At 44.1% G+C, this 20,138-nt stretch overlaps 2 protein-coding genes across 3 annotated transcripts; one reads left to right on the top strand and one right to left on the bottom strand.

Annotated features, from left to right (window-relative positions):
- The first annotated feature begins 737 nt into the window (after nucleotides 1-737).
- On the top strand, nucleotides 738-16,290 carry slc12a4 (solute carrier family 12 member 4). Of its 2 annotated transcripts, none has more exons than XM_047041644.1 (23): nucleotides 738-978; nucleotides 7,936-8,033; nucleotides 8,310-8,441; nucleotides 8,817-8,963; nucleotides 9,242-9,296; nucleotides 9,404-9,534; nucleotides 9,670-9,911; nucleotides 10,094-10,308; nucleotides 10,406-10,570; nucleotides 10,678-10,776; nucleotides 10,893-10,950; nucleotides 11,291-11,465; nucleotides 11,609-11,727; nucleotides 12,400-12,498; nucleotides 12,806-12,925; nucleotides 13,024-13,128; nucleotides 13,291-13,655; nucleotides 13,907-14,076; nucleotides 14,184-14,315; nucleotides 14,434-14,541; nucleotides 14,676-14,863; nucleotides 14,971-15,104; nucleotides 15,694-16,290. In XM_047041644.1, exons 1-23 carry the CDS (start codon nucleotides 843-845, stop codon nucleotides 15,783-15,785), a joined length of 3,285 nt encoding a protein of 1,094 aa, XP_046897600.1. In that variant the 5' UTR covers nucleotides 738-842; the 3' UTR covers nucleotides 15,786-16,290. The 2 variants fall into 2 exon arrangements, with proteins under 2 accessions (XP_046897600.1, XP_046897601.1); XM_047041645.1 differs by lacking the exon at nucleotides 738-978 and adding an exon at nucleotides 7,080-7,223.
- On the bottom strand, nucleotides 16,175-20,134 carry dpep2 (dipeptidase 2). The gene is made up of 11 exons (XM_047041646.1): nucleotides 20,031-20,134; nucleotides 19,766-19,927; nucleotides 19,216-19,342; nucleotides 18,984-19,113; nucleotides 18,760-18,901; nucleotides 18,420-18,489; nucleotides 18,052-18,228; nucleotides 17,839-17,923; nucleotides 17,570-17,645; nucleotides 17,325-17,460; nucleotides 16,175-17,225 (listed from the first exon to the last, which is right to left on the bottom strand). The coding sequence occupies exons 2-11, from the start codon at nucleotides 19,918-19,920 to the stop codon at nucleotides 17,019-17,021; spliced, it is 1,305 nt and encodes a 434-aa protein (XP_046897602.1). The 5' UTR covers nucleotides 19,921-19,927; nucleotides 20,031-20,134; the 3' UTR covers nucleotides 16,175-17,018.
- Nucleotides 20,135-20,138: the final 4 nt, after the last annotated feature.

Genomic DNA, 20,138 nt, shown 5'->3' with positions numbered 1-20,138 from the left:
TGGGTTTACTATCCGTTCCTTTCGTCTGCGTATGCTCAACCGGGCCTTTTATGACCTTGTTTCCTCTCTCTCTCTCTCTCTCTCTCTCTCTCTCTCTCTCTCTCTCTCTCTTTCTCTGTCTCTTTCCCTCTCTCTCTCTCTCTCTCTCTCTCTCTCTCTCTCTCTCTCTCTCTCTCTCTCTCTCTCTCTCTCTCTCTCTCTCTCTCTTTCTCTGTCTCTTTCCCTCTCTCTCTCTCTCTCTCTCTCTCTCTCTCTCTCTCTCTCTCTCTCTCTCTCTCTCTCTCTCTCTCTCTCTTTCCCTCTCTCTCTCTCTCTCTCTCTCTTTCCCACTCTCCAGTATCTCTCTCCCACCCTTACTCACATGACTTGATTATTTTCCAAACTGCCACGTTGCGGTGTGCATGTTCTCTGAGGAAGGCCCCCAAACAGAGAGCTGCCTGTCTAGACTCTGAGGAGATGTTGTTCTGACCAGGCAGGATCAGTTCTCAGTGGGACTCACACAGAGTATCCGGGGCTCACAGTTGCTGTACCCCTTCTCTCCCCTCTGTCATGTGTTTGCATCAATGTTGATGAGAACTCACCCAGGAGGACACTGAGACCCAGGCATCTCCTCTCCTCTCCCTGCCTGACTGACTGCCTTGTCCCCACAGCCCCTTTCAGTTCATGCTACAAGCCCTGGAGGCCGGCCCATGGGTGGGACTATGTTAATGACCGCCAGAGGAAGTGAGCGCAGTGTAGAGGAATGCATTTAGGAGTTGAGCAGGCTGAGGCTGTGAAGCGCTAACGACCAGCTGAACCTTGACTGGAGATAGCTTAGGCAGCAGGGGCTAGCGGATGAAAACATGCCCCATTTTACAGTGGTGCCGGTTGAGGACAGCGCTCAGTCCAACTATGACAGTCTGGAGGGAATAAACTGGGTGGATTATAGAGACACAGGGCAGAGCTACCCAGGAAACCTAGATACTGTTAGTTCTGACGGTAAGTCTCTCAACTTATAAACAACACCTCAACTTTGTCATAAAGGAGAAACACAGTGTCAGTTAATCTTGTTAAAAACATAACAACTCTCTAGGGAAAGCAAATATATTGTTGTGACCCTGGGAATGTTTAAGTTGTTCTGAGTGGACCAGCTGGTTGTATGGTAACCATGGCAATCCTCCAAACCGGCATGTTTCCCAGCAGTCAGGACTGTTTTTGACAACTCCCTTTTGGAGTCTCCGGGAGAACTGAGGAACTGCTGTAGTGGTTTAGAGTGTGTTTCTTGACTGGCTACCAGAGAATCTCAGAAAGATGACTATCCTGTCACCAGCGCCCACCCTCTCAGTGACAAAGGGAAAACAAGCGGAGGGGAGTGGGCGGGTGGGGTTGTGGTTCAGAGGGAGGGAGCAGGGGGAAGGCTGAGCAACAGCTCTGTCGTAAGACGAACAAGACACACAAAAGATGGAGGGCTCTTTGTGCCCATCGTGCTCTCCTTTTCACACAAGAAACAGAACAATAGGCTGTGGAACCAGCCTGCAAACGCTTCTCCTGTCTCTCTCTGTCTCAGATGGTCCCACCCCCTCGTTACCATTCTGCCTCTGCATCAAGGGAGAAAGCAAAGGGTTCCCCCTCCTAAGTATTAGCAAGGGAGGAGTGGAAGACAGGCGAGGAGTGAGTGTAGCCCTGGGGCAGGATTATATAAAAGCTGACATGGGAACCAACCAGGCGTGAGTCTGTTGTGTGAGATTGAAAGGAGACTTTTAATAAAAGACACACAAGGGAGCAGCCTGTAAACTAAGCACCCACGCACAACCACAGGCTGAGGAGACGAGTGGGTGAGAGGGTGGGTACACAGACCCTGGCTAAGCACACCCTTCATCCACTACTGTCCTGAACTGAGTTCAGCAACAAGCCGTGGGTCGTGCTGGTTCACAGTGTTCTAGACAGAATTCTTGGTCTTTGCTGTTGTTTCCAAGTATCCAATAGTCCAAGCCACAATTTTAGAGCTTGTCTTGTTCATTTCAATGGGATAAATGTGTGTGTTAGGGCAGGAGCATGTGTGCGTGGTGTCCTGTGCAACAGAGATTGTCCTCGCTCCAGTGGGAAAGAGGGCTCCGGAGGACAGACAACCCACACAGAATCATAGGACATCTTGACCTAGTTGTCTGCCTGTATGCCTGGAATGCATGGAGGTCATGCTTTTGGATGGCCTTGGGTCCTCTGATCCTCAAACATGGTGAAAACCCAGAAATACTCTCCTGAAGTCCTTCACCATGTGTTACTGTCGTAGCTCTTTAAGGGGGTTTTCAACAGTGAAGTGAACGACATATGGCCTGAAATGACCCAGAAAGTTCTCCATGCATGTTTTGCTCCCTCTGTCTCTCTGCATGGTTCTTCTCTGCAACGTATGTCCTGTCTTGTTCGCTCTCACTCTGGGGCATGGGGATGAAGCATCCTGAAGGAGGGAAGGATGATGACAGCACTTCCACTGGCTTTGTGTACACAACGAGAGAAAGAGAGAGAGAGAGGAAGTGATTTATAAAGAAGGATACTGAAGGACAAGGGATATGTTATTACTCTGGGGTTGGGTGCTGCTTATGTGGAGGAAAGAGGCAGAATGGGGAAGGGGGCTGGTGATTTCATCATGGGAGTGGTGGGTCTGGTTTGGAGTCTGGAAAGGGAGTGGAGAGAAGGAGAGAGAGAGACTGTCACAGTGCTAAGTCTGTTCCAGACTGTGACTCTGTTCTGGACTGGACTGGATTGCACACTGCGGCCATTGTACAAGAGTGGTGCTCCAATAGGGTAGCAAGAGCAGCAAGTTAGTCGGAACATCCACCCTTTAGCAGGGCCTTGTCGCCTGAATATGATTGTGTGTCAATCTGTATACTTGTGTGTTCAAATGTGTGGAAATCATTATCAAATGAATGATTATTTCTTCATAGTTATGCCTCCCTTCTACTTACATTTTACATCGTTGAAATCCAAAACTGCAGTATACATGGTCAATTATATTTATAGAATACACTGAACAGTACTGTCCTGTGCATGACCTAAAGTGGTGCATCAGCAGGAGACTGCTGGTTTGTTTTTCATTCTCAGGCCGTCTGAGGAGAATGTGGTGCCCGTTCCTGCCATTCTGTTCCACGTGCTCCTGATAGCTCATAAGCCCTGTGTGGAGATAAACACTGGCTGGAAAGAAATGGGCAGGTGTTGAGAGAGATCTCAAACACACAGACATACACACACACAGACAGGTGCACACACACACCACAAACAATCAGCTGCGTGTTTGTGTGTGTGTGTGTGTGTGTGTGTGTGTGTGTGTGTGTGAGGGATGTGATCCTGGACAGCTGGACAGTTAATTTGGTCCCTTAGACCAGTGACAGAAAAAGACTGTTTAAGAAGGGTATACCCAAGAGAAATGGGTTTAGCCTGCACACTGTCAGAAGATAGCTCAGCTGCTTTGGGTTGTTGATATGTTTAAGGCCTGTTGAGTGTTGACTCAGCCAACCGAAAGCTTCAAAAGTTTGAAGAATCCCTATCCCATGGGGGAGATATTACATTTCTGTTTTGATTAAGTGGCAATGACATATTCAGGCAACAACTGTAATGACGCCCACATACAAAGGATGGCTGTTGGTGTGAACTGACCTATAGTCCAAATGTATCTTGCTGAGCAACAAAGTCGCAAGTTTGAACTCATTTACCACTGCTAGTTGGGGTTAGCCAAGACTTGGTCCGATGGAAACATCTGACAACGACATGGAGCTATAATAGAGTGGGAGTTGGCTGCCCTTAATTTGGGGTGTTGTGAAATTCTCTGAATTGGCAAAGATCACTCTTCTCTGCTTAGTACATTCAGTTATCTGATTGGAGAACGAGCCAGCACTAAACCACCCAAACTGGCAAAATAACTTGGGTCAGCATTTGGTGTTTCATCAAGTTATTGAGTTTAGTTGATCACGGATGTTACATTATGCTTACTATTCCACCATTGTGGTGTGGAAATCTTGCATGAACTTGTTGGCTTCTCCTTGCTCTGTTCTTAAGGCTGCACAGTTCTTTTTTGCCCCCACACCACTTTACCACCCCCTCGCTAGTAGCTTCCATCGTTAGCGCACATCAAAGCTACAGTACCACACAGTGCCTCAACACAGCAGGCCAACATTCCTTCGCTCTGTTCAGAGGGGGCTTCTCACTGAAAAATGACCCATTTTAGCTAATGATGGCCCGTTGTTTTCGATGCTGTGGAACAAGTGTTTTTCTTCTTGGCAGGTAAGAGAGGACAGGGTGTATTAATATTAAAACCAAGAACCATGAAATGTGTCTGAAGATTGTCTTTCAAGTGAAATAATGAGATTGTGAAATATTCTGGAGACGATACATGATGAAGTGATGGTAAAGTGTATTTCATTTACTGTTCTTGCTTGACCACTAGACACAACCTACCTTAATAGTTTTAGCTTTCATCTCATTGGAAGGAAAAGTGTGACACTGCATACAAAATACTCCCACTGTTGCCAACAGCTGTGCTTTGAACACGACCAACCCCTTCAGAGATAGGACAAGTGATAAGCATGTGCACCATAGAGTTTCAGATGTATTTATACTTAATTTTCCCATTAGTTGTAAAAAGCAGTTGATTTGATTAAAGACAGAAGTTAATGAGTATATCTACTACAACCAGTCACATGTCACCTTTCTCCAATGTCTACTTTCCATAGGCATACTTTACACACATAGCCATCTTTGACTTATCTTATTTTTGTTCAAATGACACTAAATCTTGATTATTTATGGATAAGCAGAAAATGTCATGTCAAATGATCATTATACTTCTTTCCCAAAAGGTCTATTAAGTTAACATAAATGAGTTGCCTACCTGCATGGTATCATCATTAGGTTTGGTTGCAAGCAGAGTGAAGTGGAAGCCTGCTGGCTTTGGAGAGCTGAGCTAACATGGAAGAATGCCCAGGCAATGTTGCTGTGAAGGAAGTAGTTTAGTTGTGGCCTCAGCAGGTCCTTCTTGATCACATCTGCCTCTGTGAGTTCATCATCAGAGTCCTGAACGCCAACCCTACAGGAAATCTCCCAAAACACAAATAATTGCACACACACTCTCAAGGACATTCCCCCCCCCCCCCCCTTCCACACACACACACACACACACACACACACACACACACACACACACCAGAAAGAGGCCCTAAGCTATGTGACTCCTCCATCCCTTAATTACGTATTAAATGTTCATTAAAGGAGAACTTTAGCAAAGAGGCTTTCAAACCTAAGAAGCTAAAAGAGTGAGAAATTGTTTTCCACAGCTAATCAGATTAAGTGCTTGTTGATATTAAAGTTTAGGAGTTATTGGTTGTTGAAATAGTAAAACCATTTAAAAGTGTGAATGTCAATGAGCACAAATCAGGACTTTTTGATGTTTGATGTATTTGGATGTTCCTTGGTCGGATGGACCATGTGGACATGTGGGAAGATGTGTGTTTGACAATCAGACTGTAGGTCACAGGGGTGTAATGAACTAAACCTAAGGGTAGCATGACTGTGAAGTTATCCATAGGGTGTGAAGGTTTCTTAAGAATAAGAACATTAGGACAACAAGTAAGGTGATTTCCAGGCGTTAAACACTCAGAACAAGCGGGAAGGACTCCTTCTCTTATTAGTGCTTTCTTTTGGTAAACTCTTTTGGTGGTACTTTAACACAAGGAAGAAGTGGAAATAGAACAGATGTGCTAAACACTAGCTCCCACTCACATTAGGGTCAAACGGCATATTTGCTTTAGATATCCTTTGTTTAAAGAGAACAACATTGGATAGATTGGCTGCCAAATGTGCAATTTTTTTGATCTGTGTTTGATGAATGCAGACCAGGACAAATGGTCTCACTCAGAGTTTGTACATCACACTAAAAATTGAAACTCAAAGTGACTTCTTATTCAAGCTTCAGACACTAACATTTGTTAGTGTCTGAAGCTAACTAACTTAGTTAGTGTCTGAAGCTAACTAACTTTATTGTACGGTAGTCAAGAAGGATTGCAGGTAAATATGATGTTTATTTACAAGTTAAACTGACTTTAACGTTAGCGACAAGTTCTTCATATGTCTGCAGCAGGCAGCTCAGCATTACAGGAGTGTGTTTTTGTTGCCACTCTTTGATCCTGTAGCTGCCAGGTATTTCAGCTGAGGCACAGCTGACTTGTCGGGACTTGCTGTCATAAAGACTCTGAGCCAGTCTTAGTTGCGCGGCGGGAGCCTTTGTGCTCACAACAGCCAGGTTAATCTTTAATCCCTTTCATTAGACTTCCAACCTGATGATGACATTAAAGACGAACCCCCCCCACCACCACCACTCACATACCCAGACACTCATTCTCCATTTTTGCAATCGCCTTAAGGCAGTTTTGGGAAGAATAATGAATAAACCCGGATGTTTTTTTAACAATGAGAAGCCCTTGAACATCCTGTTGTTGCTGAAAACTGAAGCTGTGACATTTCTGACCTGGTATGTTTTCATAGCACTGACATCAAACTGACACTAGATGTCAGTGTTAATGTTGTTTCTGCTCTTCTCTTGTTCTGCTCCATGGTCAGTGATGATATTCTACAGCTGTGTAAAATTATACAATACTCTGGTGGTTGTGGTAGTGGAGTGGAATGATTGCTCCAGACAAGAACATCAATAAAAGCAAGGTTTTAGGATACACAATGTTTAGGATACACAGTTAATTGAACAATGTTGTTTTATTCATTTCGTGGGTGGTGTTGTTACAAAAGGAACAGATTTGGCAAAGTTGTCAACATTAGAAAAACAAGACAAGCATTGCCATGCCTCAGTTATTATAGTGTTGGACAAGTTTAAACTCTGATTCATTCAACTTGCTTTGAATAAGTTCTGGCAAATGCTTAAATAAATCCTTAATATATATGCTTGTGTGTGCATGTATGCATGTGCTCCAATTATTGTGCAAACTTGCATGTGTGCAAGCTAATACCCCTTACACAAGCATGTGTGTGTGTGTGGGTGTGTGTGCGTGTGTGTGACCTGCACGCATGCTTGCCCTGGATCGGGCCCCACAGTGAGAGTTTTCCCTGGGTAACTGGGTGTCCGCGATGATGCCTGGCTAGGACCATACTCCAAAGCCAGAGCACAGATTGTGTAGCTGCCTGTGCAGCGTGTGGAAGCATGCTCACCCCCAGCACCACCACTGGCAATGGGGCACAGGACACAGGTGAGAGAACTGCAGGATAACAGGGATGGAGTCCATTCTGGTAGGAGACAGGGAAGAGCATTGGGCATATTGAAATTAGTTTTATGCAGAGCCATTGTTTGAAAAGTGGGTGATTTATTTAGTTATTTATTTGAGGCACAGACTACCGGTAGGTGTGTTTGGTTTACTTTGGGCTGCATGGGCATTTTATTGAAGAGAAGTTGGCAGGCTCTGGTGATTTTCAGATCTTTTTTGAATGCTCAAGGTAGCTGATGAAGTCTGTGGGTGTATGTCCGAGAGCTCACTTAACTACTCTGCGGTTATACCCCAGGAATTTGACCTTGTCTTTGCTTGCCTGTCTGGAAACAGACTCTGAGTGAGACAGGAATTTTATGTGATCTTCTACTTACCTTTTTTTTCTGTTTTGCTCAGTTTTGACGTCAAGTTTATTTTCAATTCAGTCATTCATTAATACTGGATTGATACTGTACAATATATTAATATTGGGAACTGTACAAATTACAACATACATTTTCTCAGTTTTAGTTTTGCGACGTGTGTTTACTAAACTTAAACTTTGCCAGAATAGATCTGAAGCCAAAAGCTCATGCTCAACATCCTGTCATATGTCAGAGATTCAAAAAGAGAGCTAAACTAGATGGAGTTTAGAGACAATATCCATCTCACCATCCTCTGCCTCTACACATCCTCAACTTCCTCTCTTCCTTCTCAGGACTTGGGAATCATAAGGAGGACAGTCCGTTTCTCAACAGTGCAGAATCTGCAGCCAAGAAGAATGATTTTTATGACAGAAACCTGGCGTTGTTTGAGGTCAGTAAGCAGCTTAAAATCTTAATTAACTTTGACAAAATAAAGAAGTGTGACTTTATCTTCATAAATCCCGTTTTATGTGTTGAGAGACATGGGTCAGGGTGAAAAGGTGTTAAACTGTTGTTATGCTCTATACTATGTGGAATCCAGTGGTATTCATCGTCGCTACACAGGTCTGCTTGCCACACTATGAACAGCACCACATCATATAAAGAGCTGTTTGTATTAAAATAACCTAATGGAATATAATTTCACCTGTGTATTCCCCATCTGCAGGAGGAGTTGGACATCCGTCCTAAGGTGTCTTCACTCCTCAGCCGCCTGGTCAGCTACACCAGCATCACCCAGGGGGCCAAGGAGCATGAGGATGCCGAGAGCGCCGGCCCAGCCCGCAACAAGGCACCTAAGGTCAGAGGTCACACCCACTTGATGGAGGGCGCAATTTCTATGTATCTAACTCTGTTCTTTATTTCTGTTTTTCTCTTCTACAACATTCTTTCTTTCCAATCGCTCTTTTTTTCTTTCTTTTTGGATAGTATTTTTTTCCTTTCATCCTCCATACATCTACTTCTGTTTTAGTGTATCTCTATTTTGGGCTGATGGTGGCCAGTGCCACAAATTTGGCTGGTATAACACCAAGCTGAAAACAAAAGGCATTGACCTACACCATACACCACATCAATACACAATCAATAAGCTCTTTCCAGTGGGCCATGTTTGGAGTGCTTGTCAACATCCTGTCCCACTGTAGCATTTCAATGTCCTTTCTCTGTGTGTTTGCAGTCCCCCAACATGGGCACCCTGATGGGGGTGTACCTGCCCTGCCTACAGAATATCTTTGGTGTCATCCTTTTCCTTCGGCTGACCTGGATCGTTGGGACGGCTGGCATTGTCCAGTCTTTCCTCATCGTTTTTATGTGCTGCTCCTGCGTTAGTAGACACACACACACACACACACACACACAAACACAAACACAAACACACACACACAGTTACACACTCAGTTCTTGATGCCATGAAAAACATCCTCATGAAACTGGGTCACTGCCCTGTGGCTGCAATTAACAAGTCAGCACATCCACACACAATTCTAAATTATTGGAATTTTCCTATGAAGTAGTTAAATGTACAACAATCCCAGGCAACCACTGATGATATCATGTTGCTATCTTATTGCTTGAAATGTACATATACATATCTGTTTGCAGACAATGCTCACCGCAATATCTATGAGTGCTATAGCCACAAATGGGGTCGTGCCAGGTAAGTTTGTACCTTTGTGGAAATATTTTTTCAAATGAACTCTTTGTAATACATTTCAGTCCCGGTAACCATAGTGACTCTTTTCTGTCCTGATCGGGGTGGGATAGCTGGAGGGGCATACTTCATGATCTCGCGATCCCTGGGTCCAGAGTTTGGGGGCGCTGTTGGATTGTGTTTTTACCTGGGAACCACCTTTGCAGCTGCCATGTATATACTGGGAGCCATCGAGATCTTCCTGGTGAGTTTTGTTCGGTACCCATCTCTCAACTTAAAAACATAGAAAATAATCCTTATGAAAAAAAAAAGTTTTACTTTGATATTACAATGAAACGTCAATGAAAATCCTTTCATTGTTGTTGTTTTTTCTCCTCAGAAATACCTTGTCCCTCAGGCGGCCATCTTCCATGCCACAGACCCTCATGGGGGTGACAGTGCCATGCTCAACAACATGAGGGTGTACGGCACCATCTGCCTCTGCCTCATGGGAGTGGTGGTCTTCGTTGGGGTCAAATATGTCAACAAGCTGGCTTCGCTCTTCCTGGCTTGTGTCATCATCTCTATCGTGTCCATCTATGCAGGGGCAATTAAATCCATCTTCCACCCCCCAGAATTTCCGTGAGTCTGTGAAGGACAGAAGGTTAACTATTCTTGTCTAAACAGGAAGTTAGAAGACTGTTTGTTTTGTTCTTTGTCGAGAGGAAACAAACGCTTGTTTTGTACGTTCTGTATTTTCTCGCCCTAATTTATGATGAACATGCTGAAACTTCATCCTGTTAAAATGTAGTTTTTTGGTGCAGGATCTGTATGTTGGGCAACAGGACGTTGGTCAGAGATCTGTTTGACGTGTGTGCCAAGACTGTTCTTGTGGGCAACGAGACTGAGCCCACTCAGCTGTGGAAGAACTTTTGCGGGCAGGGAAACATGAGCAGCTCTCAGTGTGATGACTACTTCAGCCTCAACAACGTGACGGAGATCCAGGGCATTCCTGGCATGGCCAGTGGCATCATTAGAGGTGGGCTCGCTAACATCCACACTTTGTACTGCAAAGAGAATCGTCATCTGTATGTTGGTTTTCCGAGGCTTTCTGTAAAACCCTGGTGTGTGTGCAGATAACATGTGGGGAGACTACCTGGAGAAAGGGCAGATGCTAGAGAAAGCAGGTCTGCCCTCAATGGATGCACATGGTGCCATGGAGAGCTTCGGCCTTTACGTGTCTGCAGACATCGCTACATCCTTCACCCTCCTGGTGGGAATCTTCTTTCCCTCAGCTACAGGTAAACCTGTCAATCCAAACCTGGCAACCAAACTTCCAAGAATCATGATAACCGCCCACACAATGATTGACATGGAGATACTGAATCATTTTTATGAATACTTGCAGGTATCATGGCAGGCTCTAACAGATCGGGAGATCTCAAGGATGCTCAGAAGTCAATTCCTGTAGGAACAATCTTAGCCATAACAACCACCTCCCTAGTTTGTATCCTTCACTCAATAGGCTTTTGCTAAAGTGGACAGGTTTCATTGACAACTACCACCAAAATAGATGAGACCCAGCTGTGGGTCTGTTTTTCTCCCTTAACTTCCTGTATTCAGATTTCAGCTCAGTGGTTTTGTTTGGGGCCTGCATTGAAGGAGTGGTACTGAGAGACAAGTGAGAGAACCTCATGCCTTTTACACACATTGCACATTTGACTGTGTGTGCTCTTGTTACTGTAGCTCTCCACCAAAGTAAACAACACCAAATCATGTGGCGTGATCTTCTGTACATAGAATAATTGGAGCTTATTAGGAGTCTCTTACCCTGCTAACATAACATGACATTTGCATTTTATTAAATCAATCCTTTTATTTAGCATATTACTTTATCCAAAGTATAAAAATGGTGTATATACAAAAGGCAGCAGAAGAGCTAGGATCAGAATTCCATAGCTTTTCGATGTATATAGTCAGAGTCACACTAAGAAGTGTATGTGTCCTGTTGTGTCCTGCAGGTTTGGCGACGCGGTCAATAAGACCCTGGTGGTGGGCACGCTCTCCTGGCCCTCCCCCTGGGTCATTGTCATTGGTTCCTTCTTTTCCACCGTGGGGGCGGGGCTACAGTCCTTGACAGGAGCCCCACGCCTATTACAGGCCATCGCCAAGGACAACATCATCCCCTTTCTCAGGGTAGGCTGCCACACCTGTCAGTCACACAAGTTCATCAGCAGCACCATCCACTGGAGATGGATATAGACTCGTGTAGATCATAGTTTGCGGAACAGATCTGATTTGTTGATTGTGATTGACTGGTAACCTGATTGGTTGTGCAGGTATTTGGGCATGGGAAGGCCAATGGGGAGCCCACGTGGGCTTTGTTACTGACCGGACTCATCGCTGAGTTGGGCATCCTCATCGCCTCGCTAGACATGGTGGCACCAATCCTCTCCATGTGAGTTGAGTACACACACACACACACTCTCTCCACACACAACTTCACACACATTAAGATACAATTGACATGTGCTTGGGAGGAAAACAAAGCATTTAACATTTTTGTCACTAATCTAAACCACATTCTCTCCAGAGAACTGTTCCATTCCATCTCACAGACATGCTTGAAGGAGTTAGACCTCCCAGAATACTCTATTTAAATCCTTGACTTTCAGACAAACATTTCACAGCTCTGTGTACAGCACTCAGTACTCACTTGATATGTGTGTAGAAGTTAGGTCACTTTGGGATATTTACATTTAGTCATTTAGCAGACGCTCTTATCCAGAGGGACTTACAGTAAGTACAGGGACATTCCCCCGAGGCAAGTAGGGTGAAGTGCCTTGCCCAAGGACACAACGTAATTTTGCACGGCCGGGAATCCAACCGGCAACCTTATGATTACTAGCCCGATTCCCTAACCGCTCAGCCACCTGTTACAGTATGCAGTGTGCATCGAAATGTAAATCCAAAGCAGTAGCAAGTTCCTAGGTAGTCCATTACATTTTGTAAATACAAGGAAATGCTTTCTCGTGGCTAACCTTCTCTCTTCAGAATACTTTGTCAAGAAAGACATTTACAATTATTATATTAGGCAAAGTCGGATTCAAATACTGTTTATGTTCGACAGGTTCTTCTTGATGTGCTATCTGTTCGTGAACTTAGCCTGCGCAGTTCAAACCCTGCTCAGGACACCCAACTGGAGGCCCAGATTTAAATATTACCACTGGTGAGTGCCCAGTAGTCATGTGCTTTTTGTTATAGATTGGGAAACACAAATTATTTAGAGCCCATTTGTATGTGCGTGGGAAAGTTGGGCACACATTTTAATACTGTGGTGACAGTTTTATTTGAATGGCCTAGCACTTTAAAAGGGAAGTATTGACAGATGACGTGCCTTCCATGCATCACTACCGGTAATAATGTTCCAGCCAGCATATGTATTATAGATGGGCTGACTGACTGTGTGTTAGATTCCAGCTGGTATGTATTTGTGCTTGTGTGCTTGGTTTTTTAGACATCTGTTCCCCCCACAGGGCTCTGTCTTTCCTAGGCATGAGCATGTGTCTGGGGCTGATGTTTATCTCCTCCTGGTACTATGCAATTGTGGCCATGGGCATCGCTGGCATGATCTACAAGTACATCGAATACCAGGGGTATGTCTGGTGCCTCAACCACGCGCAACAAGCAAGTCTGCCTCGACACAGGGGGAAATGGTAAAGAATGTTGACATCTCTGTCTCTCCTTCCGACAGAGCTGAGAAAGAGTGGGGAGATGGGATCAGAGGCTTGTCTTTAAGTGGAGCACGCTATGCCCTTTTGCGGCTAGAAGCAGGACCCCCACACACTAAAAACTGGAGGTGAGATCCCCCCCCCTTTTGTTCTTTTGAAATCACCCCTCAATGCATTCCGCACAACTGTTTCTCTCAGTCAGTCATGATGGAGTTTGCACGTGGCGGTGTATTCTCGTTATTCTCTGGCAGCTCCCCAAGTACCTTATCTCCACTCCCTCTCTACTACAGGCCCCAGGTGCTTGTCCTGCTAAAGCTGGATGAGGACCTTCACGTGAAGTACCCTCGCTTGCTTACTTTCGCCTCCCAGCTGAAGGCAGGCAAAGGCCTGACCATTGTGGGCTCCGTCATCCAGGGCAACTTCCTGGACAGCTATGGGGAGACGCAGGCTTCGGAGCAGGCCATCAAGAACATGATGGAGATCGAGAGAGTCAAGGGCTTCTGCCAGGTGGTGGTGGCGTCCAAGGTGCGAGAGGGCATCACCCACCTGATCCAGTCCTGTGGTTTGGGGGGTATGAAACACAACACAGTGGTGATGGGCTGGCCCTATGGGTGGAGGCAGAGCGAGGACCCACGCGCCTGGAAGACCTTCATTAGTAAGACCCTAACCTTAGTCACCTCAGCCATGCACTGCATGCTCTATCGCCAAGAGCTTTTCCATTTTCCAATTGCTGCTTAAATGACAACAATACTTTGGTGTTCTATATGTCAATGTTGACTTATGTCTCACTTTGCATTTGAAGATATAGAAACCCAACTTCTCCATAATCATATTTCTCAACTTTCTAGTACCTAATGAGTCTGTTGTCCTTGTCTCTCCGTGTATCCTCCCCCCTCACATGTGCAGACACAGTCCGTTGCACCACAGCTGCCCACCTGGCCCTCATGGTGCCCAAGAATGTGTCCTTCTACCCCAGCAATCACGAGCGCTTCACCGATGGGACCATCGACGTGTGGTGGATTGTCCATGACGGAGGCATGCTCATGCTGCTGCCTTTTCTGCTCAAACAGCACAAGGTAAGGAACTTCCTGTCCCCTCTGAACCCTCTGGAACAGTTATCACCATACAGGACTTAGAGAATCGCCCTACAGCCCTAAAAACCACATCATAACTGCATTTTCAGGTTTGGAAGAAATGCAAGATGCGTATCTTCACCGTGGCTCAGATGGAGGACAACAGCATCCAGATGAAGAAGGACCTGGCAACCTTTCTTTACCAGCTGAGGATTGAGGCAGAGGTGGAGGTGGTGGAGATGGTGAGGACCCATTCAAAGGCCCAATAACTTTGCCCCACGTTGGGTATTCATCAAGCAGAGCCAGTACATGTTACTCTTGGCAGACATGCTAATAAAACACCATTTTGGTTCCGGTCAGCATGACAGTGACATCTCAGCGTACACGTACGAGCGCACGCTAATGATGGAGCAGAGGTCCCAAATGCTGAGACAGATGAGATTGTCCAGTGCAGAGAGAGATAGAGAGGTATGTACACATACTTCACACACCTGGATGTGCCATCATGTTTCACAGCCATAACAACCGAGTCACTGAGTGAATGTGTGTGAATGGTTAGACCTATGTTGACCTATGTGGATCCATGAATTTGCACACTACAGGCTCAGCTGGTGAAGGACAGACACTCCCTGGTGCGTATGGGCAGTTTGTACTCGGACGAGGAGGAGGAAGTGGTAGAACCCATTCCAGATAAGATTCAGATGACCTGGACCAGGGAGAAATGTGAAGCTGAGAGGAGGAACAGAAACAATGCCCCGGAGAACTTCCGAGAACTCATTAGTCTCAAACCGTACGTGTCACAGCTGTGCTCTGGCGCCTCTCCATATTTGGTGTCAAGCCTTCAATTATGTGTTCAGTGTATTTATGTGTTCCTGTGCGTGTATTTGTGCATTGCAGAGACCAGTCCAACGTCCGCCGAATGCACACGGCTGTGAAGCTTAACGAAGTAATCGTAAACAGATCTCATGACGCTCGTCTAGTCCTGCTCAACATGCCTGGGCCTCCACGGAACACAGATGGGGATGAAAACTGTATCCTTTTACCTTACACCAGCTATTACATGGGTCTTGTCTGCTACGCACATGCCTCGCTTAGCACTAGTATCCGCCACATGACGTCCGAACTTCCTTTGATTTATGGTATTTAAAAAAGCAAGAGCTGTTTAAAGAGTACTGTCTCATTTGTCACCAGATATATTGTCACGCAACCCAAATATTGTTAAAGTACATCAATCCAAAGTTAAAGAGGTTCCAATGAAAGTCTTATATTTATTTCAGAACCTAACAGCACTACTTCTTCCAAACAGGACTTTAGTATGAACGGAACCACCCAGTAACTTTGTGTTTTTTAATAAATGGGTCTTACCCACTGTATGAACAAATATATCATCTCAAACCTGGTTAAATAACCTGGTTATTGGTGTGCCTAAAATCTATGCTTACTGTTTAATGAAGACTATAGAATAATTATTTACCATCTACTTATCTTATGCCTTGCAAGGCCATATTAAAAGTCTTGCTGAGTTCATTTCTAAACCCACTCTTTCTGCTAGCGTGCGCATGCAAAGCAGTTGTGGGCAATCATTTGGTAATATTTGTGTTTCCTGAACCTGCACCTCAGACATGGAGTTCCTAGAAGTGCTGACCGAGGGCCTAGAGCGAGTGCTGCTGGTGAGAGGGGGAGGACGAGAGGTCATCACTATCTACTCTTGACCTGACACGAAAAAGGCCAATTTGAGGGTCATTACACTGCCCACACAGGAAAACATTCCATCCTCTATCTCCTGCTGTTTTCCACATACCCTTGTTATCTTTCTTAGGAAAATGTTAGGGAAAGACTGACATTGTGACAATCCATTGTAGGTTGTGGACAACAAAAGGTAAAAAAGGTCTTCCTAATTTAAGTAAATTAGACAATATTTTGTCAACTTTTGGCTAAAAAACTGATGTTTTTTTATATTATGGACTTTGTAATCAGTGATAGCTTGAAAGACCACAGACCTTTTCTTGGTGATCCATGCGACCATATTTAAGTAGAGTGTCAAATGATTCCTTTTTCTTAATGTTACAATTGTGGAAAATAACTTGTATTTATTTTCTTATTTATTTTCTCAACCTTCCCCTATGAAGTAAGAGATTCAGATTGTAGATAATGACAGTTACAGTTGGGATACATTCTGCAGAAAATACTTTATAAATGTGGATGACATTAATCATATTCAAGGAGTTTATCATTTTCAGTATGTTTGTTTTTTACTGGAGAGCTATTTGTATTGTTGAAAAGAGAAACGTTTTTAAATCTGCAAATGAAGAATTGAAGAATTACTACTTATAGTAGTCATTATGGTGGCATATGAACTAGGCCACCAGATGAGTGACACATGCCAGGGCTTCCTCATAGAGAAGAAGAATGCCTGAACAATTTTGAATGAAAGGAGTCCATAAAACCTTCAGACTTAATTACATTTGTATTTCCATATGGAAACAAATCTATGATGTAAGAGATTGTAAACACAAAGTGCATTACAGGAAAATAAAATGATGTAGAAAAGTATGCTATTCAAATAATGTCATGGCAAGTGCAACAAACTATAGAAAACATTTTTAAAAGATGCTTTTGCTTGCTATAAAGCTAAAAGAAAGAATGCTTCATAGCAAAGTCACACTCAATCTCGTCACGTAATCAAATGTTGGCACATTTAAAATTAACATCCAAATAAATGTAAAGTGAATAAGAATGATAAATGATCAAATCAAGGTTTCATGCTTTTGTCACTATAATGTAATGTACGTTGAATGTAAGTTTAAACATTTTGTATCATGTAAGTCACACATAATTGCAGTCCAACTCAAAAACCCAAATGTGTTGTGTCTTAAATCACACACACACTGACGCCTCCATGAACAAGGTGCTTAGTGCTTATGGATGTGGTATTGGTAATCAGATCAGTCCAATATACAGAGGAAGAGCATTATTGTGATGCAGAACCATGTTGGACAGTTCCATGATCTTAACTGGCTATGGGAGGAGGACCTTTGTTTAGTCAGGAGCCCTGTCTTTGGGGGTCTCAGGACCACGCGGCAAGGGTTATGGACTTCCGACAGGGCGATTTGGACCTCACTGGGGTGGTTGTCTCTCATCTCATCACGTACCTGGGGGAGAGAGGGACACTTGTTAAGGGAAATCAAGAATCTGGATCGTCAAATGTAGTCAAATTATAGATTCACTTATGTTTCATCAAAAGAGCTCACTTTTTCCACTGCTTCGAAGACTCGCAGAAAATTGTTGCGAAGGACCCCAGTCAGCTCTGATTCTGTCCACTTCCTACGCAGTAGTTCTTGGATCAGGGCAGGGTACTTGGACACGTCTTCCAAACCAACAGGAAAGCTTCACATGGGAACCATTTTTGAATGAATGAAACAGCACTAAAACTAGAGCGCAATAATGGCAATAAGTGAGCAAAATCATTCAAGTATGGACTCATTTTCTCACTTACGTTGGTGCACCATCAAAGTCACTACCTATTCCGATTGAAGCAACTCCAATCGCTTTCTTAATGTGGTCAAAGTGGTCTTAAAAAACAAACACAGAACGACTGGTGTAATTGAGAGATTGTGGTATGTACTGTACATTTAACATCATTTGAAGTAAGCACACATTGACTTAAATTGAGACAGAGCATCCTTTTAAAAGGCACTGTCATTGGCAGGCTTTATTTTTTATTTAAAAAAAAATATTGATGACAATATTATCAGTCTCTTTTACCTGCTACAATGGAGAGATTTGCTTTGTCACTGCAGGCTACAAACTCAGTGTGAAGGTTCACCATGATTAGGCCTGCATTATTTTCCTGAAACACAAGAGGAAGGCTCCGGGTGAAAGAGAGTGAGAAACGCAACACAAGAGGATAAGGAAGTTGGAGAGAGGCGAAGAAGGAGTCAAATAGAAAGAAAAGGTCCGAGGGGGCGAGGATCGCACCAGTAAACGGAGAAGCTCATCAGGTACATTGCGGCTGTGGTTGCATATGGCATGGGCCGAAGAGTGGCTGAAGATGACAGGGGCTTTGGAGAACTGCAAGGCAGCCTTGGCTGTGGCCCAGGAACTGTGCGACAGGTCTATTATCATGCCCAGACGATTCATTTCCTCCACCACCGCCTGGGAAGGACAGTTCCCAGGTGGGTCACACACAAACATACACACAAACGGCCATACACATACATAGCAGCACATACACAAACATACACACACACACCATCTCGCTAACATGTCCTTGGATATAATAAAAAAGGAATCAAATGCTGCCAGGCCAAAGATAAATTCTTTAAAATACTGTCAAATGACCTCACCTTACCGAAGTGCGTTAGACTGTCATTCACTCTTTGATAGACATCATAAATGATCGAGGACGATTCAGCCCTAAAGTGAGAGAAAGCACTCAACACCCAGAGTCGTGACACAAAGGTGTGAGTTTGTACCAGACATGAATCAAAATACTTTGGATAATCTTTTAATTACTTTAACCTTTGCCTGAGTGTGCATGAGTCATGTGTTTGAAGTACGCATCTTTAGCAGAAAACCATGGTTAAACAAAGTCAGAAAAAAACTGTCAAGCACAGGAAAGTAATCAAGGGGATATTAAAACGTACAATGTTTTGTCGAAGGCCTTATTTGTGTGGGGCTCCTCACCACGGTGTGTTGCAAGTGTGTGTGAGGGCCATGGAGCGAACCCCTAGTTGGTAGTACATGCGCAGGGCCGGCAGGCTGCTGTCTATGGAGTGGCCTCCCTCAATACTGATCAGACAGGCAATCTTGGTAGAGTCTCTTAGTCCTGCAGACACGAAACAGGTCATCTCATTGTTAATTATCCTGCTTAAGGCTGCGGCAGCCAGTGCTCCACTTTTCTGCGGTACCTTTGGCTGATGTGACCAGCTCCAGTGCAGGGTACTCGGTGCACATCCGTTGGATCACGTCTATCTGCTCCAGGGTGAGCCTCACCGCATCCATCCCCTGGGCTTTACACAACACATAGGCTGCGAACATCTGACAAGACCAAGGCACAAGATCACACAAGACGTGAAGCCACCATAGCACATCAACAAAGCTATGAGATACTAGAAGTCACAGACAGAGGTGATGCCTTACCTGTCCACCCACGTGACCGGCTGTGAGTCGCCCAATGTCTGTGGCCACTTTGCTGACGTTCAGGAGGTCAATTTGACTTAGTTTGTTGTTATATAGTATCCTCAGGCGGAGAGGGAGGTCGTTATGACTGAACCACAAGATGCGGGGAGAAGATGAAAAATCTGGTTGGTATCCAATTTATATAAGAGACGATCTATTTGGGGCCAATTTTATTTTAATTTTTACAGGTCTTATGGCCTACACCTAAACTCAGAGATTAAATACATTTTTAAGCATGGGATTGCAGACTAACTAGATTTTACATCGTTTTTGTCAAATAAAATCTATTATTACAATAAAATGGCCTTGTCCTATTGTCCTTGTCCTTGGTAAAATATATATAAATGGATGACAAAACTTTTTTGTGCTGATATTTTCAGTAAAACGTATTGAAACAGTTAGAAAAAAAATAAGTGTTCTATTTGGTACTTTGCTTAAAATATTGTTTAATAACATGAATATGCAGACTGATACATTAAGCCGAGTAACGTTCAGCTTATGGTCAGCTTACCCATCAATGAGGCGAAATTTTGACATCAAGTCATGCGCTTTTTCTGTCAGATTCTGTCCAGACGCGAAACATCCCGACAGCAAGAAGTTGACAGTGCTCATCCACAAAAACTTTTTGGGAAATGTCCACGACAGCATAGTTGCGCTCTTCACCATCCTTTACCTTTAAACAAATCGGAAGCGAACGTTATTAACAACATTCTAAATATGAATAAAGGCACTAGTAAAGGTGTGTAACAGTAATATGAACCACAGGATGGACTTACAGCTGGTCTGCAGGTCCGGATATGTCGAGAGTAACTGTAGGTAACCGTAGGTCTTCCGCCTACTCCCTCCCACGTTTCAACACACTATTTACATAATAATGATGTACA

Source organism: Hypomesus transpacificus, chromosome 19 (genome assembly GCF_021917145.1).
Source record: "Hypomesus transpacificus isolate Combined female chromosome 19, fHypTra1, whole genome shotgun sequence".
NCBI lineage: Eukaryota > Metazoa > Chordata > Actinopteri > Osmeriformes > Osmeridae > Hypomesus > Hypomesus transpacificus.
The sequence above is the reverse complement of the archived record's forward strand: the minus strand, read 5'-3'. Positions and strand labels throughout refer to the sequence as shown.